Below are 26,616 nucleotides of genomic sequence, written 5' to 3' on the forward strand. Positions count from 1 at the left end.
GGCTGTTATCAGGTCATTAAAGTGGCTGTGGATCTATCCTGTATCAGGACAAACAGTCCCTAATGGAGCCGTCTGCTCCCTGTCCCAGTGCCAGAAGCACTTATTAGCCGGGAAGTGGGGACAGGCTGCGTGTGGCACGGCCCTGGGCCAGGCGAGGCGAGGCGAGGGCTCAGGCCGTGCCTAGGCCAGGCAGTCAGGCTCCTCTCCCACCTGAGCAAACACAGCTTGGTGGCTGCCCCGGGAGCAGCGGTTGTCCCAGCAGAGCCCGGTGTCGGGAAGGAGCCCGCTGGGTGCCCTGGGGCACAGCCTGCCGGGGGCAGAAGGTGCCTCTGCCAGGGCGCTGCGGTGAGCAGCCGAGTGGCACGGCCGGACGCGTGGGCTTCCCTGCTCCAGCACCAGGCTTTGCCCCGCGGCCCGGTCCCGGGGTCGGTGCCGGCGCTCCCGCTTCCTCTCGGCCCGCCCTTACGCGGCACCAGTTTCCCCGGGTTGCACAAGGCGGCTCTCCCGTCAGTGCCGGGGGCGGGATGACACGGGGATCCCCTGGCCCCAGCCAAGCCCTCCGGAGCCGATTTTAGCAGCGCGGAAAACCGGCGGCCGGGGGGCGGCCCGGCCCGGCGCCCCAAAGCCACGGCCGCGAGAGCCGGCGCTGGCCGCGCGGGGCTGAGGACACGCGGACACCGCGCCCCGAGCGGAGAGGCCCCGGGCTCCGCGTTCCGCGCTCCCCGCCCCGGCCGCGAGTCAGCGAGGGCGGGCGGGAGCGGCGTAAACTCGGCGGGAAGCGGCTCGGCTCGCGGCGGGCCCGTAGGTGCGTACCGGCGGGCGGCGCGGGGCGGGGCGGCCCCGGGCCCCTTTGTTCGGCGGGAGGCGGCGGCGGAACGCCCCGCCGCTTTGTCCGCCGCGCCGCCGGCGGGAGCGGCTCGTCCCGGCGTGGGGTGAGTGGGGCGGGGGGAGCGCCGAGGGCCGCCGGGTGCGGTGGGGCGAGGGGCCCCGCGGTTGGGGGCGGGGGGGCGGCTCGGGGCGCGGGTGGGTCGGGCCGTGGCGCGCGGCGCTGCTCCGCGCGTGGCGGCTCGGCCACCTGCCCCGGGCGGCGGCCCGCGTCACCTGCGTGCCCCGCGTCCCTCCCCGGGCGGCCCGGGTCCCCCCGGCCCGCCCCCTGCCCCGGCCCCGAGGCGCCGCGCTGCCGGGCGAGGGGCGGCCGCGGACACAAAGCGTCGTCCGTGCGGCGGGGCGCGGCGGCGGAGCAGGTGGCGGCGGCGCCCCGCGGGGCGCTCGGCCGGGGCGGCGGGGTGGCCGAGGGGCGGCTTCCTGTCCCCGGTGCTCGGGGTCGGCGGAGCCCCGGTGCCGGCGCGCGCCCGTCGCCGGTGCGAGGCTCGGAGCAGAACAATAGCGGCGCGAGAGGTCTCCCGGAGCGGTCTGCGAAGTCGCGTCCCGGCCGGAGGGACGGGGACCCGGGCTGCCCCGACGGCGGCGTGGCGGGAGGGAGGCCGGGAGGCGTCCCCTCTGCCGCCCTCCCCGCCGTGCCGTTACCGGGCGGCCCCGTCACCTGCCGCCCTCGCGTCGGCCCCGCGCCGGCGGCCGGGCGGTGCGCCGTCTCCCCGCGGCTTCGGCCAGAAGCTGCTGCGCTTTCCCCGCAATTTCCTCCTCGACATCTGGCGTCAGCTGCAACTTTGTGCAATTCCCTGCCCGCCTCGTGCTGCCCCTCGCCGTCATCCTGCTCCCTCGTGCTCCACTTCCCTGCCGTGCCCGTGCCGCGGGGTGTGGCGCCGCCCAGGGAGCAGGTGGCGGGCGAGTGTCCGGCTGCGCCGCGCCGTCCCGTCGCCCACCGGAGCCGGCACTGCCCCGCGACCGTGTTTACCCTTGCCGTGGTGACTCTTCCCCCAGATACCTCCCATCCGGGACGGGTGAGTGTCCCGGCTTTTCCCCTACTCCTCACATCCTGCCCGGTGGCAGTAGGGGAGGAGCTGCCGGGGCTGCCGGTGCCCTCACCCTTGCGCTATACAGAGCCTCGGAGTCACCGGCGGGTAAGGGATGGGGTGTAAGCGCTGGGCGGGGGCTTCTGCTGCCTTTGGGGGCCCGGGTGAGACGCGCTGCTGCCTGCCCCGCGGCTCATCGCCTGCCTTCCCGCAGGGCTGAGCCGACCGCCTGGCCAGGATGAGCTGGAGCTTCCTGACGCGGCTCCTGGAGGAGATCAACAACCACTCGACCTTCGTGGGCAAGATCTGGCTTAGCGTCCTCATCATCTTCAGGATCGTGCTGACGGCCGTGGGGGGCGAGTCCATCTACTACGACGAGCAGAGCAAGTTTGTCTGCAACACGCAGCAGCCGGGCTGCGAGAACGTCTGCTACAACGCCTTCGCCCCGCTCTCCCACGTCCGCTTCTGGATCTTCCACATCATCATGGTGGCCACCCCCTCGGTGCTCTACCTGGGCTTCGCCATGCACCGCATCGCCCGCATGCCCGAGTCCTCGCGGCGCCGGGCGCCGGCAGCTCAGCGCGGCCGCATGCCGGTGGTGCGGCGTGGAGCCGGGCGCGACTACGAGGAGGCGGAGGACGATAACGAAGAGGACCCCATGATCTTCGAGGAGATCGAGGTGGAGAAGGAGAAGGGCGCCGAGGGCGGCGAGAAGCACGACGGCCGGCGCCGCATCAAGCGGGACGGGCTGATGCGCGCCTACGTGCTGCAGCTGCTGTGCCGCATGCTGCTGGAGTCGGCCTTCCTCTTCGGGCAGTACCTGCTGTTCCGCTTTAAGGTCAGCCCCTCGTACGTGTGCAGCCACAGCCCCTGCCCGCACATGGTCGACTGCTTCGTCTCGCGCCCCACCGAGAAGACCATCTTCCTGCTCATCATGTACGCCGTCAGCGGGCTCTGCCTCTTCCTCAACATCTGCGAGCTCCTGCACCTGGGCGTGGGGCGCATCCGCGACGCGCTGAGCCAGCCCAACGGCCCACCCGCCGGCAGCCCCGCGCCGCACTACGCCAAGAAGCCCCCCAGCGCGCCGCCCACCTACCACTCCCTGAAGAAGGAGCCTCTGAAAGCCCCGCTGCCCGACGGCAAGCTGGACTACAGGGAGAACCTGGCCAACTCGGCGGCCGAGCGCTTCGCCCTGGCTGGCGCTCCCCGCGAGCACGAGCTGGAGCGGCTGCGCGAGCACCTGCGCCTGGCCCAGGAGCACCTGGAGATGGCCTTCCACCTGCAGCCGCCCCCTCGGGCCCCCAGCCCCTCGCGCAGCAGCAGCCCCGAGGCCAACGGCATGGCTGCCGAGCAGAACCGCCTCAACCTGGCGCACGAGAAGGGCAGCGGCTGTGAGCGCAGCACAGGTGAGCCGGGGAGGGCCGGGTTGTGGCGGGGCGGTGGGGCACCCCAGGATGGCTGCTGATGTGCGCATCATTCCCACAGGGCTGTGAGTGATGAAGACGGACGGTGCCAGACAGTGGCGTGGCGCAGCGCAGCGTGGGACGGTGACGTGGATCTGCGCAGGGCGTCTCCATCCCAGTGGGCAGCAATGGGGACAGGGGCTCGGGGAACCTTCCTTCACTGTTCTTAATTGTTTTTTTTTTTAAAGGGAATATCTTATTTTTGTACCTTTTTATAAACTCAGCAGCGCACCCTGGCATTTTTATACACCCCTCCCAATGCCCGCTCTGGGCCCACACCTCCCGTCCCCATCTCCTGTTGCATCCCCACATCCCTCCCCACGCCCCGTGCCTGCGGCACCTCCCACTCGTGCCTCCCCCACGCTCTGTGTGCACGTGCGGGTCACGACAGCGGTAAGGATGCTCACACTACACCCAGGTCCTGCTGGCCAGGCTGCACCACGGGCTGGCACTGAGCCTGAAGTAGAGGTGACAGCAGGGACCTGGGAGAGACATATCCCAGTGGCACCGCAGCTGGGTGTGCCCATACAGTGAGCACGCGTGGGTTGCGCAGAGCTCCTCTCAGCTCCCCTTTGGCTTCCCCCTCTCCTGGCTGCTCTTTTTAGGGAGCGCAGGGGTTTGTGTTTGTCCTCCCCATCTCCCCCACTTCCCTGCCAGCAGCTCTCCTTGGGCTTCGGACCAAAGCCGATCCTCCCCAGCCTGGTGTGGGGCTGGGAGCCCTGCGTGGGACTGTGCAGTGCCCAGAGCGGGTCGGTGGGGAGACACTCGGGCATTGTGATCATCTCACGGGTGACGCGGTGAATTTTGTAGCGTTGTTTTGTACTTGTATAATTGTGACTTTTTTTTTCCTTTTTTTTTTTTTTTTTTTTTTTTAATAATATCTATATCCAGTAAAGCCTGGAGACGTTTTGTACTGAACTTCTGCATCCGGTCCTCTGGGAGGAAGGGGTGGGGAAGGGGATCCTGCGCAGATGGGCTGGGGCGGGCCGGCTGCTTGCGTGGGGCTGGCGGTGGTGGGACGGGGATGGCCCGCTTGGCCTGGAGTGACTCAGTCGTTCCAACTGTGCGGAGGCGGCTTTGGCCAAAGGCAGCCTCTGCCGGCGTGGCGGGAGTAGGATTGCTGTGATTGCCGCATTCCTGCGCAGCTGCGGATTCGGCAGGGCTTCCCCGTGCTCCCCATCCCCATGCAGCTGGAGGGACAGATGCTGCCCTCTGGCTCTCCCCTCGCTCGGGGCTGGATCAGCCCTGGCGCTCCCACCAGCCCCCTCCCTGGGATGCTGGAGCTCGGCCCCTTGCAGAGCACCGTGCTATGCTTCTGAGTGCCCGCGGCTCGCCCTTCCCCTCCCTTCTCCAGCCCAAAGCCTCTGGGTTTGCACCCCGCTGCATAACCGCACTGCCTCTGAGGCTGTTCCTGATGGAAGCTGGTGTTCTAAGGTTGCTTTTGTAAAGAAAGCAGGTTTATTTCTCTTGCCTCACTGATCTTGCAAACAGGTTCTGCCGCTGCTGCTCGCGTGCCACCAGCCTCGCCACCTGTGTGAGCCCCAGCGTGGACATGCCCTGGCACATCCATCTGTCCCTGTCCTGTCCCTGGGAGCAGGGGGAGGTGGCTGCGCTCCGCAGCTCCTCTTTCTTGTGGGAGGAGAGATGTGGGTGAGCCGGCTCCAGGCACTGGGCTGCCATTGCAGGGCACAGCTGGCGCGCTGCGGGCTGGCCACAGCCCTGGGGCAGGGCTGCAGCACCCACGCAACCTGAAACCATGAAACCCTGGCTGTCAAAGGGAGGGTGGCACCACCAAAACTTCCACCTGGGTCCCTCTCCCTGCTCCGGGCTGCACAGTGCCCGTGTGAGTGACTCCTCCATCCCTGGGATGGGCTCATCATCTGGCACTGGGGCAGTCCAGAGGCAACGGGGAGATCCACGCGGGTCTGGCCGTGCCATGCCAGCTGCTAGACACAGGTGCAGTCCTGCGCCAGGATGTTGGGCACCGTCTCGTACTTGAAGGAGTAGCCACCATCAGAGGTGGTGCGGACACGCAGCGAGCGCATGGTGCCGGGCAGCGCGGCGCAGCACAGCTGCACCCCCAGCCGATGGCTCAGCCCATGGCCTTCGGCACAGTTCCCGTGGCAGTAGTGGAAAACGAAGCTGCTGGGGTGCACGATCCAATTGTCCCAGCCCAGCTCCTCGAAAGAGATGTTGAGGGACGCCCGGCGGCAGTTGGTGTGGGCGGCCACGTCCTCCGATGGGCGCTGCAGCAGGCTGAGCGCAGCCGGCGACCAGGGCACGGCGGAGCGGCGAGCCCTCCCGGCTGCCTTGGCACGGGTAGTGGCCACCAGGAAGGGCATCTTGTCCCCATCGGCCAGGCAGGGGCAGCCGGGGCAGCGCACCAGGAGCACGAAGAGCGGCTGTGCCAGCTGGGGCAGCGCATCGGGGCCGAAGTCAAACACGGTCCAGTGCTCCGGTGTCCGCGACGCTGTGGCCACCACCGGCACCCTGCCCTGCGGTGAGAGGGTCAGCACAGCGGGGGCCGAGTGGTTGGGAGCAGCCGAGGGGCCGCTGTAGAACCAGAGCTGGGCGGATGTCAGCGTGCGGCTCAGGGCGTGCGCCGAGGGCTGGAAGAGGTAAGTGAAGATGCCTTCTTCCTCCAGCAGCTTGTCTGGCTGCGTGGGCTCGCACGGCACGTCTGTGGGGAAAGAGTGGCTCAGGGTGTTGTGCCCCACTGTGGGGATAGGGTATGGGGGGAGACACAGGAGCTGACGACATCCAGTGCCACGCAGCACCTGCTGCTGTGTCCTGCAGCCAAACCCTGCAGCAGATCCAGCCCTGCGCAAGGCTCTGCCTGGCTTGTGCTGCCAGCCAGGCACAGCTGCGGCACCTGGCACCCCACGGTCTTGGGGCTGTGGGATTCAGCCACCTTCTTCATATGGCCGGGCTTGGCTGAGCTGCCTAGTGAGGTCACCAAGCCCCTCCATGCCCCGGGATGGTCTGGTGTACCCATTCCACTGTGTCCTGCTCTGTCCTCCTGCACTATGCTGCAACCCCGAGTATCCTGTTGCAACCCTGAGCATCCTTCTGCGGCCCCATCCCTGGGTATCCCACTCCATCCTTCAGCATCGTAACCCATCACTTAGCATCCCATTCCCAGCACCCTGCCCCATTCTCTACCATCCCACTCCAGTGTCCTGCTCTGCCCGCTCCTCAGCCCTCCCCATCTCCCTGGGTCCCCCTGTTCCACCTCTGGGCACTCTCCCACGTCACCTCCCTGCCACCTGCCCCTCTCCCACTGGCCCTGCCACATCCCCATTGCCCCAAAGCAGCACCCACCTCACCCCCTGCACGTTCTCCATCCCACCAGAGCTCTCACCTGTGGAAGGGAAGAGAATCACCTGGGATGTGTCCTCCTGCTCCTCAGGCGGCACCTCCACCTCTTCGAGGACATCTCTGCGGTGCACCCTCCTCACATCCTTTTGGGGCTCCTGCATGGCCGGGGGGCTCAAATGCTCCAGCACCCGTGCCCGCACCTTGGCCAGGACGAGCTGTCGGTCGGCGCCGGCCCCGGTGCAGCTGCCCAGGGCACTGGCAGGCAGCACGGCAGGCAGCAGGTGCAGGAGGAGCAGCATGGCCGTGGGGCAGCTCGAGGGGCTCTGCCGTGGGCTCCTACTTGCCAGCCCGGCCCGTCTGCCCGCTGCGCTCCCCCTGGGGCAGGGTGGCATTGAGACGTATCTGACACTGACGCAAATGTCTGCTCGCCGTGAATATTATCTCTGGGCAGTGAAAGCACTGAGACGTCTGGAATGTGAGGACTGCAAGGACAGTGTGGTCTGGGGGGGGGACGGCGCCCAGGCAGGGGGGTGGGTGGGGTGCATGCTGCTGGAGTGGTGAGCGCGTGGGGCTGGGGGTAGGCAGGGATGGAGGGGGCGTGAGGGCCTGCAGCTGGGTGCCTCCATGCTGGAGTCTGGGGGCCAGCAGGAGGCCAAGGGTGCACTTCGGGCAGAGCAACAGCGTGAGAGGCACAGGAGGGTGGCAGGCTGGGTGCCCTCTTACTGGGTATGGATGGGACGCCCCAAGGATGCAAGGTTCAGGGCAGTGGCATTGCCACAACAGCTGGGGCACTGGGAACACGAGGAAAAGCGGGAACAGGGACCCTCTGCTTGGGGACAGGCCATGGCTGGAGACAGCATTGGACAGAGTTTGGGACACTGTGGCAGTTACAAGAGAAGGGTCCCACAGTGCCACTCGGCCTGGCTGGCTGCAGCGCATCCCATCCCTATGCTGCGTGCCGTGCACAGTGTGGTGCCATGGGCTGAACCCACACCCACCAGGAACAGGTCTGCTGCGCCCCGCTGCCGCTGTGCTGCCCGCCTGTGCTATACATAGGGCAGCCCTGCCCCGCCGAGGCGCTGCATGGAGCAGACTCAGCCTTATCACCCCGGCATGTCATCGGAGGGTATTTTTGGGGACGGCAGCTGCAGGCATTCCTAACGGTCGGTCTCTGCATGCTGACGCTGGGGAGCAGAGCTGGGCGAGCAGCAGAGCGGGGTGCCGGCACCGGGAGCTGCAGGACAGAGGTGTTGGTACAAGGTGAGTGCCTGAGGCAGGAGGTGGTTCTGGGCAGAGTGATCAGAGGAGGGGGGAGCTGAGCTGTGGGGCTGTGTGTGCTGGCTCCTGGAGTGCGGGCTTGGGGGGGGGGAACCTGGCCCTGGCCCCTGGGGATGAGCTCTGTCCCACATTCCCCTTCAGCCCAGCCAGGGAATGTTTGGGTTTCTCTTTGTCCCTGCTCTCCCTGAGGGAGGCATAGATGCCTCTGTCCACCCCTGGGTGCAGCATGGGCAGGGGCTGAGGTTTATGCTTGCCCAGGAAAGGCTTCAAGCACAGAGCCCTTCTGCTGCCCGTGGTGCTGGGCACGGGTACCTGCAGCACTGGGTGTGGAGGTGATACCCTCCAAAAGCAGGACTTGTTCCCTGTTTGGCCCTCTGCACCCTGCGGTGATGTCCAGTCCTGGCCTTGGACACACAGGGGCTGGAGTTGGGACCACGCTCGGGCGGGGGTCCTCTTCCCATGCACCCTGCTGAGCCGGGCAGGAAGCACCCGGATGCATCCGGATGCCTCCAGCCCCATGACAGCCCCTTATCAGCACCTGTGCACTGAGCCAGCCCAGATGCGGCAGGAATGTGGCTCTGCCACCACCCGATACTGCAGGAATGCCCCAGCGGGTGGGGAAGGGCCGTGCTGGGGCCCGTTCTTCCTCAGCCAACCCCATCCCCAGCACTGCAGGGACCCAGCGAGCCCCGTGCCCCACGGGCAGGTCCCACCTCCCAGCCTGGGCTTGACGTGGCATTGCTGTGGGTGGGATGCCCCGCACCACAGCCTGACGCCGCTCTCTGTCCTCAGCCTGAAGCTCTTGGCCGTCCTCCTGCCCCGATCCCAGGGTGATGGAGAGCCATGGGGCAGCCCCTCGGTTCCTGGCCTACCCACGCGCCTTCACGGCACAAAGCGGCACCGACGCCATGCTGAGGTGCCAGATCGCAGGTGACCCCCGGCCCAGCGTCCTCTGGGAGAAGGACACAGCCCCGATCCATCCCTCGGGCCGCTTCTGCATGGAGGCTGAGGGGGACATGTACAGCCTACGGGTGTCCTGCGTCACCCCGCAGGATGGCGGCCTCTATGTTTGCAAGGCCAAGAACTGCGTTGGCGAGACCTACGCTGCCGCCACGCTGCGAGTGGAGGCTGAGGAGCATCAGCAGGAGGAGGAGGAGGAGGAAGGCCGTGCTGGTGGCCGAGCGCCCACCTTCCTGGTGGGGCCCACATCGGTGCGGGTGTGCCGTGGGGAGGACGTGACCTTCTCGTGCCGAGTGCTGGGGCAGCCCTGCCCGCTGCTCGAGTGGGAGAAGGACGGCCACAGGCTGCGTGACCTCTTTGAGAGCAGCCACTTTGCAGTGGGCCGGCAGCCTGAGGACTGGCATTACCTTAAGCTGTTTGGGGTCCGGCCCCCAGACGCGGGGGTCTATGTGTGCCGGGCACGCAGCGGCTCCAAGGAGGCCCTGGCTGCGGCTGTGCTCCTGGTGGAGCCCCGGTGCTCCCCTTCTGACAGCACCCAGCCGCGGAGACTGCGGCACGCATGCACCGACACCTGGGCGCCGGCACCCAACGGCACGCCAAGAGCCAAGGCGTTCGCCGTCAGCGCGGGGAAGCACGCCAAGTTCCGCTGCTATGTCACTGGCAAGCCCAAGCCAGAGATCATTTGGCAAAAGGATGGCAAGGCCGTGGCCCCCGGCCGCCGGCACCTGATCTACGAGGACCGCGAGGGCTACTTCATCCTGAAGGTGCTGTACTGCCGGCCCCGGGATCAGGGGCTGTATGTTTGCACAGCCTCCAACACGGCCGGGCAGACACTGAGTGCTGTGCAGCTGCAGGTGAAGGGTAGGTGTGCGCCCCGGGGCCACGCTGAATCCCCTGCATGGGGGCTGTGCGCCCTGAGGCCCCATACAGAATGCCTCCCGCCCAGCTGCCACATCCCAAAATAGCTGCTGGGAATGGGGGGCTGCCATCTTCCTTCCCCACAGCCGTACTGTCAATGTGGGAGGAATGCGGGGGCGCTGCATGCGTGGGTGCTCCCAGGGGAAGCATTCAGGGGACTGGGAGGGCGCTGAGCAGGAGGATGCTGAGCACCCTCAGCTCCCATCTCTCCCGGTGGCAGAGCACCGGCTGCGGTTCCAGGTGCCGCTGGAGGACGTGGAGGTGGCGGAGCGGGAGGATGCGGTCCTGGAGTGCCAGGTGCCACTGGGGAGCATCCCCACAGCCTGGTTCCTGGAGGACCGGGAGCTGCAGCCCAGCCACAAGTACGTGATGGAGGAGTGTGGCGTGGTGCGGCGCCTGACCATCCGCGACGCCCGCACCGACGACGACGGCATCTATCTCTGCCAGATGAAGGACCGAGGCCGCAGCATCGCCGAGGTCTCCGTCCGAGGTGGGGGCGGACCCAGCTCTGCCTTCCCATAACACAGCCCCGGCATCCCCCCCCGCCCTCACATGTCTCCTCTCCTAGGGCTGATCGTGAAGAGGCTGCCGCGGAAGCTGGATGTGATGGAGGGCGAGAACGCGGCTTTCTGCGTGGAGACGCAGGAGGCCGTGGAGGGGATCAGCTGGACCCGCAATGGGCTGCAGCTGCACGAATCACCACGTGCCGTGCTGAAGAGCTTTGGCAGGACGCACCTCCTGGTACTGGTGCACGTCACTCGTGAGGACGCGGGCATCATCTGCTTCTCTGTTGGGGAGTCACTGACGTCCTCCCAGCTCCGTGTCAAGTGTGAGCCCTGGGCTGGGTTGCACGGGGCCTCCCCGCACCCTCCGTTCTCCCCATTCACCAGGGTCTGAAATGGCGGAGGGGTGGGATGGCACCTTCCAATCCCCACTGTGCCGTGTGTTCCAGGTGTGAAGCGTGACCCTCCTGGCGTGCCGATGGCAGCCCAGCTGAGCACGGAGCAGAGCAACGCGGCCCTGCTGACGTGGTGCCCCGCACCCGACGTGCACCACCGCCCGCCCAGCGCCTACATTGTGGAGCGGCGCGAGGCAGCGGGCGGCAGCTGGGTGCAGTGCCTGAGCACTGAGCTACCCGGCCGTGTGCAGGTACTGGGTGACAGCGTGCCCCGTGAGGCTGACTACTGCTTCCGAGTCTGTGCCGTCAACAAGCACGGCCGCAGTGACCCCGTGGAATTCCCTGGCTGCGTGCATCTCGGTGAGGGGACACAGGATCTCCGTGCGGGTGGGAGTGTGGGAGCTGCGTGGTACCAGGTGCTCATGCGCTGTGAGGCTGAGCTCACGATGTGCTGCAGTGCCAGCTGTGCACCTGGAGAGGGGTCTGCAGGATGCGCGGGTGCGGGATGGCGAGGATGCGCGCTTCTCGGTGGAGCTGTCGGCCTCAGTGCAGGGCGAGTGGTTCCTGAATGGCACGAGGCTGCAAAGTGAGGAGAGCGGGCGCTTCAGTGTGCAGCACTGCGGGACGGAACACTCATTGCTCATCCGCTCAGCAAGGCTGAGAGAGAGCGGTGCACGTATCACCTTTGTGGCCAGCAGTGTGCGGGACTCTGCCATACTGCATGTGCAAGGTGAGCTCACCCAGCGTCCCACAAGTCAAAGAGCAGCGGGTGGGAAGTACCTTCCACGTTTCTTACCCCACCATGTGGGTTCCCAGCCCCTCAGGCCCGCATTGCCCCAGTGCCCGAGGCACGGCGGCTCCGGGAGCTGCTGGCAGGGCTGCCACTGCTGCTGGAGTGCGAGGTGAGCCCGGCGGGTGTCCCCGTGTGCTGGCTGAAGGACGGCGAGGCTGTGGTGCCCAGTGAGAGCCTGGGCATCCAGTCAGAGGGATGCTGGAGGAGGCTGCACATCCCCACGGCTGTGCCATCGGACTCAGGGACGTACACATGCGATGCTGGGGATGACACCGTGAGCTTTGTGGTGACCGTGAGCGGTGAGCTGCAGGGGTTGCCCGTCCTTGCATGAGGCTCACTCACCCCATGTCACCACACTGAGTCCTTTGTCCTGCTCAGAGGCACCAGTGAGGATCATCAGCTCCAACGAGGAGACCCCGCACACCTATATGGCTGGGCAGCGTGTGGAGCTGTGGTGCCAGCTGTCCCATGCCGAGGCCCCGGTGCGCTGGTACAAGGATGGGGAGGAGGTGGAGGAGGGCGAGAGCCTGGTGCTGGAGCGCGAGGGGCCGCGGTGCCGCCTGGTGCTGCCCTGTGCCCACCCGCAGGACACGGGGGAGTTCGTCTGCGACGTGGGTGGTGACTCAGCCTTCTACACCATCACGGTGGCAGGTGAGTCCCAAGGACTGAGAGGGGTGCGTGGCACCGGGCACTGTGAATCCCTGCAAGAATGGTGTTTGCTGCCTGGTAAACACGACCCAAGTGCCTAAAAATAGAGGTAGGGGCACCCGGCACCTGGCACGGGGCAACTCGCAGCTAGACACCACTCTGACAGACAGCAGTAATTGCTGCCCTAAAAATTAGCAGTTGCCTGGCTACTGGTGACCTGCTGTTGGCAGCAGCACCACGCGGCGGCTGCCCCGGCTGTTGGCGGCTCAGGTGGGAAAAGATAATGAGACCTGAAAAGGAAGGAAAGACCTCCTGCTGCCGGCCCCAAATCCACAGCCCCGCAAACAAGAAGGCCGTGGGAGCTGAGCTTGGTGAAAGGCAGAGGGGCTGCAGGCATACAGCCTCTCCCCGGCAGCTGATGGTGCCCAGCACAGAAGCTAAGGGCAGGGATGGAGCTGCTGAAGCTCCCAGCCCGTCTCACTCTGGCTGACCATACTGCAGGCTCGTTGCCCACTTCCCAATGGTTTAAAGCCACTTGCTGCTCTGAAGGGCTCCCAGGGCATGGAGAATTGACAGACCCCAACGGGAGGTGGTGGGTTTCAGGTTCAGTGTCTGGAGCGATGTGATTGCTTCTAGCAGCCCCCACGGGCACAGCGTTTGATCATGGAGCAAGGCGGATGCGGGCTCGGCATGGGGCAGGTCAGGCCCTGCAGGCTGACTGTGTGCCACAGTGCACTGCTGTGTGCTGGCACCGACCACTGGAGGTGACCAAAACATCTCAGCATGGTCACGGCGTGGGTACCCGGCACAGGGCAGGGACAAGGGCAGGTCACTGTGTCAGGCTGAGCACCCACAGCACAGCGCTGGCAGCAGAGATGGGGTCACTATGGGGTCCCTTGCCATGCAGCACAGCATGGGCCAGCAGGGCAGCCCCAGCACCTGTGCCATGCAGGATGTGAGATAGGTGGTGGCTTGCAGCCCGAAAACAAGGAGCAAGTGAAGCCATTATGCAATGCAGGGCGCTGCATGCCCCATGGTCAGTACTCCTCCACGCAACGTGCTGAGCCCCGCATCCCTATGCAGAGCCACCGGTGAGGATCGTGGGCTCCAACGAGGAGGCCCCACACACCTATATGGCCGGGCAGCGTGTGGAGCTGTGGTGCCAGCTGTCCCGTGCCGAGGCCCCGGTGCGCTGGTACAAGGATGGGGAGGAGGTGGAGGAGGGCGAGAGCCTGGTGCTGGAGCGCGAGGGACCGCGGTGCCGCCTGGTGCTGCCCTGCGCCTGCCCGCAGGACACGGGGGAGTTTGTCTGCGACGTGGGTGGTGACTCTGTCTTCTACACCATCACGGTGGCAGGTGGGTGCCCATTTCTTCCCCTTCTCCCCTTTGCCCTGACTGCATGCCCAGCTGCCTCATCACAGGGTGCAGCTGCTCAGCTGGGTGGCCTGCTCCATCCTTCCTGGGACAGACCCGTGCCTCTGTAGCCTCTCTGTGTGTGGGTCTGGCAGTGAGCTGTACCCTGTCCTCTTGGTTCTCCCAGCCCCTCAGGCCCGCATCGCCCCAGTGCCTGAAGCTCAGCAGCTCCGGGAGCTGCTGGCAGGGCTGCCACTGCTGCTGGAGTGCGAGGTGAGCCCAGCGGGTGCCCCCGTGCGCTGGCTGAAGGACGGCGAGGCTGTGGTGCCCAGTGAGAGCCTGGGCATCCAGGCAGAGGGATGCTGGAGGAGGCTGCACATCCCCACGGCTGTGCCATCGGACTCAGGGACGTACACATGCGATGCTGGGGATGACACCGTGAGCTTTGTGGTGACCGTGAGCGGTGAGCTGTAGGGGTTGCCCGTCCTTGCATGAGGCTCACTCACCCCATGTCACCACACTGAGTCCTTTGTCCTGCGCAGAGGCACCAGTGAGGATCGTCAGCTCCAACGAGGAGACCCCGCACACCTATGTGGCCGGGCAGCGTGTGGAGCTGTGGTGCCAGCTGTCCCGTGCCGAGGCCCCGGTGCGCTGGTACAAGGATGGGGAGGAGGTGGAGGAGGGCGAGAGCCTGGTGCTGGAGCGCGAGGGGCCGCGGTGCCGCCTGGTGCTGCCCTGTGCCCGCCTGCAGGACACGGGGGAGTTCATCTGTGACACCGGAGACGCTGCTGTCTCCTATCACATCATGGTGGCAGGTGGGTGACACAGCTGGGACAGCATGTGGAGAAGCGTGCTACTGCTGCTCTGTGGGATCCTGGAAAGAGCTCTTGGCTGTGATACTTGTGCACAATAAGCACATGTGCACCTGTGCTGGCATGGGACTTTTTCCCTCCACTCCTGCCCTCCAGCTGTTGTGTCACCGTGCTGGTGCAAGAGGCAGTGCCCCGGCACCTGCACAGCCCTGCGGTGAGGGTTGCAGTGGGGGTAGGCAGGGATATGTGCATCCTAACTTCTTTCTTTTGTGCCCTGGCAGAGCCACGAGTGAGGATCCTGCACCCTGCGCAGCGCTCGCTGGAGCTGCCAGTGCTGGCGCCGGGGCACGTGGAGCTGCGCTGCGAGCTGTCCGTGCCCGATGCTGCCGTGCGCTGGTTCAAGGATGGGCTGGAGGTGGATGAGACCCACAACCTGCGGCTGCTGGCGGATGGTGCCTGGCGCTGCCTGCTCATCCCCAGGAGCAGTGCTGAGGACACAGGGGAGTACATCTGTGAGAGCAAGGATGAAGCTGTCTCATTCGATGTCAAGGTGACAGGTTAGCAAGGAAGCCCCGGTACCCCCCTGGGTGCTCCCCGCAGCTCATCTCCTGTGCCGTGTTGCACCAGTGCCGTGCTGTCCTTGTAGAGCCCCCGGTGAAAATCCTGCAGCCGCAGAGACCTCCACCTGTTGTGAAGGTGTCCCCAGGGGAGACAGTGACGCTGTCCTGTGAGCTGTCCCGTCCCGATGCGCCCGTGTGCTGGGCCAGGGAGGGCGTCCGGCTGGAGGCGGGGGGCAGCTGGGTGCTGGAGGAGGAGGGTGCCCACCGTCGCCTGCTCATCCCTGCTGCCCGAGCTGAGCATGCCGGAAAATACCTCTGCGATGCAGCCGATGATGCGGTGACGTTCACTGTCCAGGTGTCAGGTGAGTGAGAGCCTGGGGCGCTGGGTGCATGGATAGGGCAGGGTGGCAGCAGCCCCCTCCCCTTAGGATCCCCACTCTGGGTCCGCCCTCACATGGGGGCTCCTGGCCATTGCTAACGGTGGCTCTGTTGGCGAGCGGTGCCACAGACCCTCCCGTCAGGATCCTGGAAAGGGATGCGCTGCCAACCTGCCGACGCTGCCGGGCCATGGAGGATCTGGTGCTGGAGGTGCAGCTGTCGCACGCCCATGGGGAGGTGAAGTGGTACAAGGACGGGGAGAAGCTGCAGGACACGGGGCATGTGCGGCTGGAGGAGGATGGGCAGCGCCGGGCACTTGTCATCTTGGGTGCCACAGGCAGGGATGCAGGAGAGTATCTCTGTGACACTCACGATGACAGCGTCATCTTCTGCGTCACCGTGGAAGGTAACAGGAAGCATATGAAGTGGAGATGGGCTGAATGGGCAGGGCGAGCACCCGGTGTCACGGTGTGTCTCTCCAGCCCCAGAGCCACCAGTGAGAATCGTGGGGAACACGGGCACCGCAGAGCACCGCTGCCTGGTGGCTGGGCAGGACCTGGTGCTGGCCTGTGAGCTGTCCCAGCCCGATGCCGCCGTGCGCTGGCTGCGGGATGGCCGGGAGCTGCAGCCAGGGGAGCGGGTGTGCATTGTGGCCCGTGGGGCGCTGCGGGAGCTCACTGTGCGCGGGGCACAGCCCGGGGACTCGGGGTGCTACGTCTGTGATGCTGCCAGCGACCGCATGGTGACGAGCGTGGAGGTGACAGGTGAGCGGGGGTGGCAGGAGGAGGGTGGCAGCACCAGGTGAGGGCGAGAGCCCTGTCCCCAAAGAGCTGTCAGCCTGGAAGGGGCAGGTCAGGGCCATTGAACCCACGCCTCCCGCCTCTCCCGGGCAGGGGCTGGTTAAATTTATCCTTGGCAGGCTCCCAGGCGCCTCTCCTCCTGCTTTGGCTGCCAGGAGCTGAGCTCAGCACAGCCTTTATCAGCTGTACAGCAGGCTGTGGGGGTATCCCAGCTTCCAGCAAGGCCTGGGGCTGGTGAGGGGCAAAAACCAATGACCTTAACTCAGCATCTGGGAAGGATGCAGGAGTGGGCTCTGCCAGCATCCCTGCTGGGATCCCTTCCCCAGAGGGACCTTAGCCGCCAGCCTCAGTCAGCCTATCCTACAGAGACCCCCAGCTAGTACCACCATGATCACCATTAGCTCCACAGCAACTCAAGCCCCTAAGTCACACCGGTGTGTGTGACACCGCAGCCATCCCTGTCATCAGCAGTGCCACCCCTGCCCATGTCCCCCAGCCCAGGCTGTGCGCATTGTGAACAAGGAGGAGGCGCAGAGCCCGCTGGAGGTGCAGGAGGGGGACAGTGTGACGCTGGTGGCCCAGCTGTCCCCGGAGACAGCGGCAGCACAGTGGCAGAAGGATGGGCAGATGCTGCTCTCGGGCGGGCGGCTGCTGGTGTGCAGCGAGGGCCCAGCACGCAGCCTCACCATCAAGCAAGTGGAACTGGGGGATGCCGGCACCTTCCTCTGCGATGCTGGGGATGATGAGGTGTACTTCACACTGCATGTGAAAGGTGAGCCTATGGAGATGTCCCCTGCAGAGCAGGACCCATGTCCCCAACCCCGGGCTGAGCTCTGCTCCTGGTGCAGAGGCACCAGTGCTGTTTGTGAACAAGCAGGAGGAGCGGGAGAAGCTGCTGGTGCTGGAGGGTGGCAGTGCCGTGCTCTCAGCTGTCGTGTCCAAGGAGCAAGCTGATGTCACCTGGCTGTGCCCCCGGCAGCTCGCGGTGCCCAGCGAGCGCTGCCAGCTGCGGTGTGATGGCCGTGTGCATAGCCTGGTCCTCAGCAATGTGGCGAAGGAGGACGCTGGAGTCTACACCTGCCTGTCCCCTGATGACCAGATGCAGTTCGACATCAGCGTGCGGGGTGAGCGCTGGTGACAGGGGGGTGCACAGCGCGGTGCCAGGGGTACGTGCACACTGATGGCTGTCTGCGCAGAGCTGCAGGTGAAGTTCCTGCGTGGGCTCTCGGATGTGCGGGCACGGCGGGGTGAGACGGTGGTGCTGTGGTGCGAGTTGTGCAAGGCCCATGGCGACGTGGTGTGGCTGAAGGATGGGCGGGTGCTGGAGCCTGATGCGCGCCGCGAGGTCCGGGTGCAGGGCCGGGAGCGCTCGCTGGTGCTGAGCTGCGTGGGGCCTGAGGATGCTGGAGAGTACTGCTGTGAGTCCAATGATGACCGCACGCTGGCCACGCTGACGGTGCAGGGTAAGTATTGCCCCTTGGGCCGGGTACCCCAAAACCCCAGTGCACACCCCGTGCCATGGGTACGTGCCCTGATGGCCACGCTCAGTGCGCAGAGTGGTGGAGATCATTGCGGAGCTGCAGAGCCTGATGGTGCTGGAGGGGGACGATGCCACCTTCAAGTGCATGGTGTCCCCCGAGGACGTGGTGGTGACGTGGCAGCTGGATGGGCGGCCAGTGGTGCCCAGCGAGCGGCTGCAGGTGGCCAGGAGCGGGCTGTGCCATAGCCTCACCGTGAGGGGCTGCCAGCCGAGTGACGCGGCCACTGTGACAGCCAACGCCGAGGGGCTGCTGAGCACAGCGCGGCTCAGTGTGCAGGGTAAACAGGATGGGGACGGGGCAATGGGGCACCTCAAGGGCTGCGCACCGATCCCCTCGCCCCCGCAGAGGCGCAGGTGCTGTTTGTGCGTAAGCTGCGGGACGTGGTGGCAGAGGAGCAGCAGGACGTGTGCCTGGAGGTGGAGGTGAGCCATGAGGCGGCCGAGGTGCAGTGGCTGAAGCAAGGCGTGCTCCTCCAGCCTGGCGACAAGTACCTGATGCGTGAGTCGGGGTGCCGGCGCACCCTCACCATCCGCAGCGTCAGCCCCTCTGACCGCGGCACCTACCGCTGCGAGAGCCTGCACGACCGCACACAGGGCAAGCTCAGCGTGGAGCGTGAGTACCCCACAGGGTCATCCTGCTGAAAGGATGCTACGGGGCGCCCACGAACAAGGGCTGTATTTGGGGATTGCTCCAGCAAGGACTGGGGATGAGGGGCTCTGTGCTAGGGCACCACTCATCAGCACCGTCTCCATCCCTCGCAGCCCAGAAAGTGTCAATCCGGAGGCCGCTGGCCGATGTGGAGACCTTCGAGAAGCAGACAGCCACCTTCCTGCTGGAGCTGTCCCACGCCGGTGTGCCTGGGGTCTGGACACATGGTGGTGTGCGGGTGAAGCCCAGTGCCACGTGCCGGGTCAGCGCCACGGGCTGTACGCACAGCCTGACGCTGGAGGGGCTGGCGCTGGAGGACTCGGGCACCATCACCTTCACTGCTGACACATTGCGCTGCAGCGCCCGCCTGCTCGTGCGGGGTACGGCACTGGGGTAATGGGGTACGGCACTGGGGGTGCGGTGCCAAGCCTGAGCAGGGTACGCAACGTTCCCATTGCGGAGATGGGTGCAGCGCCCAGGGAAAGGTCACCCCTACCCAGCGCTGAGATACCTCATGCACTGCTCTCTGTCCCTGTACCCCGGTGCCAATGCCTTCCCCTCACTGACCCTTCCCGCCACAATGCCTCCCCTCAGAGCCTCCCGTCAGCATGTTGAAGCTCCTGCAGGACCTGGAGGTCCCAGAGGCAGGGGCTGCCACCTTCGAATGCGAGCTGTCCCGTCCCAGCGCTGAGGTGAAGTGGCTCAAGGTGAGAGCTCATGTCCTCCCCGTCCAGGCTGACGGCCACATCTCCCACGTGCCACCTTCTCTGCCAGGCTGTGCGCAGGGTGGGGGGCAGTAACCCAGCCGACCTTGACCGCGCTGCCCACACAGGACGGGATGGAGCTGCGGCCGGGCCCCCACTGCCGCATGTACTCTGCGGGTCGACGCCGCCTCCTGCAGCTCAGCCGCTGTGCACTGCCCGATGCCGGCATCTACACCTGCGAGGCGGGCGACTGCCAGGCTTCCGCCACGCTCCGTGTCCACGGTATGGCTGCTGGCTGCCCGCCCTCGTGCCACGGAAGGGGCTGGCACCCGGCTGGCCCCAGCACCATGCCCCTGTCCTGCAGAGCACCAGGTCCACGTCGTGCAGGAGCTGCAAGATGCCTGTGTGCAGGAAGGTGACAATGCCGTGTTCACGTGTGAGGTGTCCCACGGTGACGTGGTGGGCGAGTGGTTCCGTGATGGGGAGAAGATCAAGGTGTCCAGCACGGTGAAGATACGGCAGGAAGGTGCTGTGCCTCCCACACTGGGCAGCGTGCCCCGCACCCCATTTTGGGGCTGGGGATGCGGGAATTCAATGTGCCCAAGCATCTCCACCCCCCTCTGCAGGCACACGGCACTTCTTGCTGCTCTACAGCGTGCGCCCTGAGGATGCGGGTGCCATCCGTTTTGCGGCCAGGACGGCCAGCTCAGAGGCCAGCCTGCAGGTGGAAGGTAGCAGGCGTGCAGGGTGGCACCACAGGGCCGTGAGGGGTGGATGCTGATGTCCCCCCCCCACCCCCCAGTGCTGCCCATCCGTATTGTGAAGCCGCTGCGGGACAAGACAGTGCTGGCGCGGCACAAGGCGACGCTGGAGTGCACGGTGTCACACGCCCGGGGCCGCGTGCGCTGGCTGCGCGGGGACACCGAGATCTTTGCTGGTGACAAGTATGAGATCTGCAACCTGGACTGCTACCGCACACTCATCATCCACCGCGTGGGGCCCGAGGACGAGGACTCGTACACCTGCGACGCCTTCGACGACCGCTCCACCGCGCGGCTCCTGGTGGAAGGTGAGCACGCAGAGGGATGCAGTGGCACTGGCGCCCATGTCCTTCTGTCCCACCCACTCCTGCTTTGGGGATCTGATCCCTGGGCGGGGGTCTGTGCCCCCCAACCCCGCTCCCCAGCACGCTTTGTCCCTGCAGGGAGTTAGGAGCTGAGGTGTACATGGAGTGCACGGACCTCGGGTCACCCAGCCCCCCCGGCGCAGCCCCCACATCGCCACGGCCGTTCCGAAAGGCTCTTTACTCTGTGGCCGTGGCCTCAGCAGCGTTTGGCACATTTACAAAAGAGGCTGAAAAGGGGGACGGCGGCGGCGCGGCGCTGCAGAGACGGCGTGGCAGAAACATGCAGTTCCTGGGGTGGCAGCCGGGGACGGGACAGCACCCGGGGGCACCCCACTCTGGTCCCCCCACATCCCGCCTGCGGGGAGGTCCTCCTGGCTCACTCCGTAATAAATTAATACAAATCACAGCAAGAGAAGTATATACAAGGCGGGAGCCTCTGTCCGCAGTGGTGCTCTGAGCAGGGGCTCCTGCCCTGCCCCGCAGAGGTGCTGCCCTCAGGGCCCCCCAGCCGCTATAAAATCCAGTCGCCAGCAAAACAGCGATGGCCTCTGATGCCGGGGGGGATGCCTGGGGCAGCCCAGCCTCCGCCTGAAGGCTGCGTCCTCGCTCCTGTCAAAACATTCAGGGGAGCGCGCACAGTGCCCGGGTGGGGCAGAGCCCCGGTGCCGTTACCCCGCAGCAGCAGCCCCGTGCCCTGGCAGCCTCTGCCCCAGTCTGCCCCACTTCGGCCCAGGAAAATAGGGGAAGGGGGCAGGCAAGCTGCTCTGGGGGCAAGGAGGGTGTGTAGGGCAGGAACCCCTAAAGGCAGGGTTTTAGGAGTGCTGCTTGGGGTGGGATGGGGCACACATGCTCAGGGTAGTCACTCTGGGAGCAGGGGCTTGGGGAGCTGCTCTCTGAAGAAGGGACGTGGGGACAGGCACTTGGGGAGTCGCTGTGGGGTGCGATGGGGAGGGAGCAGGCACGGGGAGCTGCTCTGGGAGGGCTTGAACATGGAGAGGGGGTTGTCAAGGTACAGAAGGAGTGTGCCCAGGCCATGGGGAAACGTGCAGCAGAGCCGCTCACGCCACACTCTGTGAGTCTGTGGGTGCTCGTAGCCCCAGTCCGTGGGCTGAGTTTCTGCCTGGGGGTGTCCCCAGCATGGCTGAGTCCCGCGGGCATCCTGGGCTCACCGAGACGAGTCCCGTGCTGCCCCAGGGAGGTTCTCCATCCATAGCCTCCACAGCCCCGAGGCTGAAGGAACAGCCCCATGTGTCCAAAGAGGTCTGTGGGAGCAGGCTGGGGTGCTGGTGTCACTCGAGGTCACTGGGTTGGCTTATACCCGCATGGCGGGGCCGGAGCCCGTGGTGAGGGGCACGGTGGAGCTGCAGTCATAGTCCAGGTCCACCACGGCATGGGAGCTGGCGATGAGGCTGTTGAGGGATGGCCCTGTCTGCCGCTCTCGGAAACTCTGGATGTAGCTCTGCATGAGAAAGGGGCAGAGGGTGAGCAGGCTCTGCTCCCGGCCCGCTCTGTCCCCTCCCCTCCCATCCCACCCCACCCCATCCTATCCCAACCCATCCCGTCCCATCCCTGCAGAAGGAAGAGCCGGCCAAGGCCTGGGGAGATCTCTACCCTGGGCGCGGGACTCACTGGGGAGAGCACGTCCCCATCGAAGCGGCGCACGGGGTTGGGCTTGCGGCGGTAGGCAGGCTCGGGTGGGTGGGCCTTGTGCTGGTGGGGCGGTGGGTGGTGGGGCCTCCGCTTCTTCTTCTTCTCTTTGCGGTCCTCCCGCTGCTTGATGCGCATCAGCTGCACGCGGCGCTGCTGCCGGCTGATGATCACTGCGGGGTAGGGGAAGGTCAGCACCTCAAAACGTTGTCGCACCCCAACCGCCCGCTAGTGGCACCCCAATATCGCGTCCAACCTCACCCCCTCCCTTTTTCCCCCAACCTCTGCTCACCTTCGGTGTGGGAGTAGCCCTCGGCCGTGACTTTCCACTGGACCAGGACACCCAGCACGGTGAGCAGCGGCCAGACGCCCAGGATGACCCAGCTGTACCAGCACACGGGGCGAGCGGGGGCCACCTTGATGCGCTCGTAGATGTACTGCACCAGCAGGAAGAGCTCGATGAAGTAATCGACGGTGACGGTCATAATGGCGCTGCCGAAGACGGCGGTGGAGAGGGTGGTGAAGAAACGCTGCCACTGCAGGGTGAGCACGGCGAAGAGCATCCCCACGCCCAGCAGCAGCGCGATGGGGATCCACACCGTGGGGGGGTGGTAGAACTGCTCCATCACCACCAGCGTGGCCACCGCCAGCAACAGCCCCAGCAGCAGCCCCACCATGAAGAGGCCGACGCTGCGCACCAGCATGGTGACCAGCCCGCACAGCACCCCGATGCCCAGCCCGATGCCCACCGACGCCTCCACGCTCAGCTGCGTGTCCAGCACCCGCTCCTTGTAGCACAGCATGAAGATGATGATGGAGCCGAACATCAGTCCCGTCAGGAACATGACGGCCTTGAAGCAGCGGTAACCTGCGGGGAGACCACTGTTATCAGCGGGGGGCACGGCCCTCGGGAGCCCCCATCGCCCCCTCCCTGCTCGCTCTCCAGCTCCTGTGCCCCAGCCTGGCTCACCAAAGAAGCAGTAGATGATCCCGAAGAGGCAGCACATGGCGCACACCACCGAGGGCACCACCTGGTAGCGGCGCTCGATCTCCTGCTGGCAGCTGTGCGCCCACTCCTGGCCCGTGTCGTGAGGCAGCAGCTTGAAGCGCAGCGTCTGCACAGTTGCAGTCATGGCTCTGGGGAGTCCTGGGAGAGGCATCAAAAGCTCCGCTCCCGTCCCATCGCTCGTGGACAAAGCTGCGCCCTGGCACCGGCTCCAGCTGCAGAGAGAGGGTGGGAGAGAGGAGATGCAGCTGCTGCCCACCTGGCTGGGGCTGCTCCATCCTCCACCCCACCGCAAAGGAGGCTGCAGCCCCGCACGCCATCCCCGGGATGCTCCTGGCCCAGCCACCAGCCAGGCTCCGTGCCGAGCTCACACAATTGCCCCAAATCCCAGCACCCATCCGTGGGAAAACGGCTCCATCACGGCTGGGCTGGGGACAAAAGGCGCAGGGGGACAGCATCCATCTCCTGCTGCCAGCCCTCCCGCCGCCTTTCCCTGCTGGATGGGAGAGCCTGCCACTACCTGGCATTTTCCGCCTGGGAAGTAATTACGCTCAGTAATTAAGTCACCCCTCAATCTTCTATTTTTATAGGCTAAACAGATTGAGCTCTTAACGCTTGTACTCTAAAGCATTTTCGCCAATCCTCTAATCATATTTCTGGCTATTTTTCATCCCCGTTCCAAAGCAGGTCCGTGTGCCCGACCCGGCCCCACGCTGACCCGAGAGGCCGCCGGGAGCTGCCGCCCCTACGCCGTGCCCTGCTCACGCTGAGCCAGGGGTCAGGACGGGGCCGGGGGGTGCCCTGCTCCTGCGGTGCCTGCACAGACGGAGGGGTCATAATCCCTCGCAAAGACGGATCCAGCTCCGGCTTAAGCCCAATTAAGCCCTCCGTCTGCCCGCTCCCACCTGCGGACCGCTCCCACACCTCTTTGTTCCCGGGACACGCTTCCAGGCTCAGTTTGTTTGGGACCCGTATAACGTCACCGGTTATCCTTCCGAGCGCCACGTTACGGCAGCCCCAAAGCAACAACAACCCCCCGAGCGTTCCCGGTCTCTAATTACGCCACCGCGGCATCCCCGGCACCAACGCATCCCGGGGACGATCCCAGCGCTCCCCCCCGCCCCGCCGGCTGCGAACCGCCCGCTGCCGGCTGCGGGGCGGGCTGAGCGCAGCCCCTAATCCCGGGGGGCGGCTGCCTGCCTAAGCCCCTACGCCCCCGGGAGGAGGCTAAGCGGGATTGGACTTTACCCGCCGGGCGGCGACGCCGTGCGGGGATCGAGAGGGCACGGCGCGGGGCGGGCACGGAGCGGCGCTGCCCCCACAGCCCACGCCGGACCAGGGAAGGGCTGCGGGGCGCGGGCAGCGCTGCGGGCGGCCGCGGGCGCCCATTGGCGCGGCCCTGTTGCTAAGGGAGCGCCGCGCCGCTCATTGGCGCTCCGCCACTCGCCGCCGCCGCGCCGCCGGGCCCGGTCGCGCTCGCGGGACTCCGGCACCGCTCCTACAGCCGAACCCTACCGCCGTACCCCCGCAGTCGGGCGGCCCCGCGGCCCCCGCCGCCGCGTCCCGCCCCGGATTACCCCGCGCTCCGCACGAAGCCGCTCACGCGCCGATCCTATTAGCGGCACCGAGGGTCACCCTGCCCGGCGCTGCCCGCGCCCCGCACCCACCGGCCCGGCTCCGCCGGCCCCCTCCCCCCCGTCCCGCTCCCCGGCCCCCGGCGGGGCGGGCTCGGCGCGGCGTTGCTACGCGACGGCCGCAAGGGCTGCCGGGCCGCTCCGCCTCGCTCTTTGTTCGAGGCGGGGGCGGCGGGGCTCCCCCCGGCCCGCAGCGGGCGCGGGGCCCTCGCTCGCCCGAGCCCCGGCCGCGCCCGCGGCCCCGCCCGCCGCCCGCCCGTCGCCGGCGGTACTCCCAGGCCCCGCCCGCCGCCGGCGCTCCGCGGGTTCCGCGCTGCTTCGCCCCGGTCCCCCCCCGCGCGGCACCCGCCCCTCACCTGCGCTCCCGGCCACGCAGCGGCGGCGGCCCCGCGGCGCCCGGCGCTCCCGGCCCCGGCCCCGGCCCCCGCGCATGGTGGCGGCGCGGTGCTGAGCGGACAGCTCCGCCTGACGTCACCGCGCCGCCGGGGCGGGGCCTCGCCGGAAGGGGGCGGGGCCTCGAGGAGGGGGGCGGGGCTTCGCCGAGGGGGCGGGGCCGGGATGGCACTGGGGCTGTGCGTCGGGGCATGCCCGGGCCGTGCGGTGGGGCTGAGCTTTGGAGCATGCGCTTGGCTGTGCAACAACAGGGGTTGCGTTGGGGAGCGTACGTGGCCGGGTGCCAGAGCGTGCATTCAGACTTCAGAGGCATATCGGGCTCGTGCATTGCAGCATGCGCTGGGCTGTGCACCGAGGCGTTGGGCTGTGCGCTACAGAGAGCGCTGGGGCACACATCAGGATGTGCAGCAGGCCATGCACCGGGCCCTGTCCCGTGGTGTGCACCGATTTGCGTTTTGAGCCTTGCTTTGAAGCATGCACGTGGGGAAATGAGCAAAAAGGAAAGGTGCGTGTTTCTGGGGAACCTGCAGCTGCTGCTCATCCAGGCAGGAGGCTGGGTCAACGGAGGCACAACTCCCCCGGCTTTCATCTCCCAGCTGCAGCTGCCAGAGCCCCCCAGGCACGGCCCCTCCTGGCAGGCAGCAGGCTCTTGGCAGCGGCACCGTTCCCCTGGCAGCCCCCGGCAGCCCCACGCCAGCCTGAGACAAAGCCCAGAGCTGTAGCTGCCAGGGCTGCCCGGGGAGCAGTGCCACGACCCGGGGACTGCTTTGCCTCAGAGCTCCTCGGGACCGTGCTCAGGCCCTGCGCTTGGCTGCTACGCGATGGGCTGCGAGGGGGGGAGGCTGCTGCAGGGCCTCGCTCTGCCCACCGCTTTGTCTCGGTTCGGCTTTCAGAGCTCTGTGTCTTCGGCTTTCAGAGCTCTGTGTCCTGGCTCTGAAGGATCGGTGCTGTTTCCGGTCCCTTCCCGTGTTTGAATTCGAGCCCAGGCCAACGAGAGCACTTTCAGAGCCAAGTGGCTCTTTCTGTCACAAGCGTAGAATTATCCGGGTTCGTGTAAGGCGATCAACATTAAATATTTGCATCTGGGAAGGAAATCAAGTATATCTATTTCTATCGTGTTTCTGTGTGCGCAGAAAACAAAGGCAACTTTGGCTGTTTATGATCCCATTTGCTTTCTGGCCGTTTTCCATGGAAAATCTCCGCTCGTTTCTTTCTTTTGCATCTTTCCCCTTCTGGCACCTCTATTAAACCGCTCTCCATGTGACTGCCTCTGCCTATTCCACTTCCTTGCCTATTCAGGAGAATAAAAGCCCCTCGACGGGCTGCATTTGGCCAACTGTCCCGCAGCGTGTGACGCTGCCAGCCGCTCCCTCCCACAGCAGGGCCTGAGCGGGACCCCGCAGCCTCGGCCCCTTGCTGTGCCCCAGCGTGCGGAGGGGATGGGACGGGCTCCGCTGGCGGTGGGGTGAGCGGCCCTTCCCCCACTCCTAAGCAGTTCCCCGCTCCTCACGTGGGGCCCCGCGGCACCGGGGCCGACGGCTGCGGAGCGCTTGGCCGGGCCCCGCACGGAGCTCGGCCTCGCGGGGCTCCGAAAGGCTCAAGGCCTTAATTGCTCCTTAATTGGGAACGCTTTTCCGGAGCGGGCGTGCTGAGAGCGCAGCCCCACGGCGCCCCGAGCCGCTGGCCGCCCGCCCGCCTCCCGCAGGGCCTCCCCGCGGCGCGGCGGGGCCGGGCCTGGCTCCGGGCCGCGCGGTCTCCTAGCAACCGCGCCCCGCCCCCACGCCGCCCCTTTCCCTCTCTCTGCCGCGCCGCGCCGTGACGTCAC

General features: G+C 66.4%; 4 protein-coding genes across 10 annotated transcripts; 2 read left to right on the forward strand and 2 right to left on the reverse strand.

Annotated features, from left to right (window-relative positions):
* Positions 1–464: 464 nt before the first annotated feature.
* LOC107049146 (gap junction gamma-1 protein-like) lies at positions 465–4,294 on the forward strand. Of its 4 annotated transcripts, none has more exons than XM_015289709.4 (3): positions 465–805; positions 2,128–3,319; positions 3,399–4,294. In XM_015289709.4, the coding sequence occupies exons 2-3, from the start codon at positions 2,152–2,154 to the stop codon at positions 3,404–3,406; spliced, it is 1,176 nt and encodes a 391-aa protein (XP_015145195.1). In that variant the 5' UTR covers positions 465–805; positions 2,128–2,151; the 3' UTR covers positions 3,407–4,294. The 4 variants fall into 4 exon arrangements, with proteins under 4 accessions (XP_015145195.1, XP_015145193.1, XP_015145194.1 ...); XM_015289707.4 differs by lacking the exon at positions 465–805 and adding an exon at positions 878–1,901; XM_015289708.4 differs by lacking the exon at positions 465–805 and adding an exon at positions 878–932.
* A 525-nt stretch (positions 4,295–4,819) lies between these two features.
* Positions 4,820–7,196, reverse strand: INHA (inhibin alpha subunit). The gene is made up of 2 exons (NM_001031257.2): positions 6,738–7,196; positions 4,820–6,056 (listed from the first exon to the last, which is right to left on the reverse strand). Exons 1-2 carry the CDS (start codon positions 6,991–6,993, stop codon positions 5,323–5,325), a joined length of 990 nt encoding a protein of 329 aa, NP_001026428.1. The 5' UTR covers positions 6,994–7,196; the 3' UTR covers positions 4,820–5,322.
* A 678-nt stretch (positions 7,197–7,874) lies between these two features.
* OBSL1 (obscurin like 1) lies at positions 7,875–20,437 on the forward strand. The gene is made up of 27 exons (XM_003641641.6): positions 7,875–7,954; positions 8,765–9,793; positions 10,071–10,340; positions 10,419–10,679; positions 10,803–11,108; positions 11,206–11,478; positions 11,565–11,840; positions 11,920–12,192; positions 13,273–13,545; positions 13,730–14,005; positions 14,085–14,357; positions 14,636–14,911; positions 15,001–15,276; positions 15,423–15,698; positions 15,775–16,056; positions 16,589–16,864; positions 16,941–17,216; positions 17,289–17,555; positions 17,641–17,910; positions 17,979–18,245; positions 18,395–18,661; positions 18,876–18,988; positions 19,114–19,267; positions 19,350–19,511; positions 19,612–19,716; positions 19,788–20,054; positions 20,190–20,437. Exons 2-27 carry the CDS (start codon positions 8,806–8,808, stop codon positions 20,195–20,197), a joined length of 7,011 nt encoding a protein of 2,336 aa, XP_003641689.3. The 5' UTR covers positions 7,875–7,954; positions 8,765–8,805; the 3' UTR covers positions 20,198–20,437.
* TMEM198 (transmembrane protein 198) lies at positions 20,275–24,865 on the reverse strand. Of its 4 annotated transcripts, none has more exons than XM_015290125.4 (5): positions 24,755–24,865; positions 22,729–22,979; positions 22,051–22,626; positions 21,741–21,931; positions 20,275–21,570 (listed from the first exon to the last, which is right to left on the reverse strand). In XM_015290125.4, exons 2-5 carry the CDS (start codon positions 22,916–22,918, stop codon positions 21,424–21,426), a joined length of 1,104 nt encoding a protein of 367 aa, XP_015145611.1. In that variant the 5' UTR covers positions 22,919–22,979; positions 24,755–24,865; the 3' UTR covers positions 20,275–21,423. The 4 variants fall into 4 exon arrangements, with proteins under 4 accessions (XP_015145611.1, XP_015145609.1, XP_040559764.1 ...); XM_015290123.4 differs by having other exon boundaries at positions 21,723–21,931; XM_040703830.2 differs by lacking the exon at positions 24,755–24,865 and adding an exon at positions 24,342–24,502.
* Positions 24,866–26,616: the final 1,751 nt, after the last annotated feature.

Source organism: Gallus gallus, chromosome 7, assembly GCF_016699485.2.
Source record: "Gallus gallus isolate bGalGal1 chromosome 7, bGalGal1.mat.broiler.GRCg7b, whole genome shotgun sequence".
Taxonomy (NCBI): domain Eukaryota; kingdom Metazoa; phylum Chordata; class Aves; order Galliformes; family Phasianidae; genus Gallus; species Gallus gallus.

Excerpts from the sequence above, each read along its gene's own strand:
- LOC107049146 (XM_015289709.4), top strand. The coding sequence starts at position 2,152 with ATGAGCTGGAGCTTCCTGACGCGGCTCCTGGAGGAGATCAACAACCAC.
- TMEM198 (XM_015290123.4), bottom strand. The coding sequence starts at position 22,918 with ATGCCTCTCCCAGGACTCCCCAGAGCCATGACTGCAACTGTGCAGACG. Across the intron at positions 22,627-22,728 it reads GATCATCTACTGCTTCTTTG|GTTACCGCTGCTTCAAGGCC; the intron begins GTGAGCCAGGCT and ends GTCTCCCCGCAG. Across the intron at positions 21,571-21,722 it reads CAGTGAGTCCCGCGCCCAGG|AGCTACATCCAGAGTTTCCG; the intron begins GTAGAGATCTCC and ends TTTCTCATGCAG.
- OBSL1 (XM_003641641.6), top strand. The coding sequence starts at position 8,806 with ATGGAGAGCCATGGGGCAGCCCCTCGGTTCCTGGCCTACCCACGCGCC. Across the intron at positions 11,479-11,564 it reads TGCCATACTGCATGTGCAAG|CCCCTCAGGCCCGCATTGCC; the intron begins GTGAGCTCACCC and ends GTGGGTTCCCAG. Across the intron at positions 12,193-13,272 it reads CTACACCATCACGGTGGCAG|AGCCACCGGTGAGGATCGTG; the intron begins GTGAGTCCCAAG and ends ATCCCTATGCAG.
- INHA (NM_001031257.2), bottom strand. The coding sequence starts at position 6,993 with ATGCTGCTCCTCCTGCACCTGCTGCCTGCCGTGCTGCCTGCCAGTGCC. Across the intron at positions 6,057-6,737 it reads GATTCTCTTCCCTTCCACAG|ACGTGCCGTGCGAGCCCACG; the intron begins GTGAGAGCTCTG and ends CTTTCCCCACAG.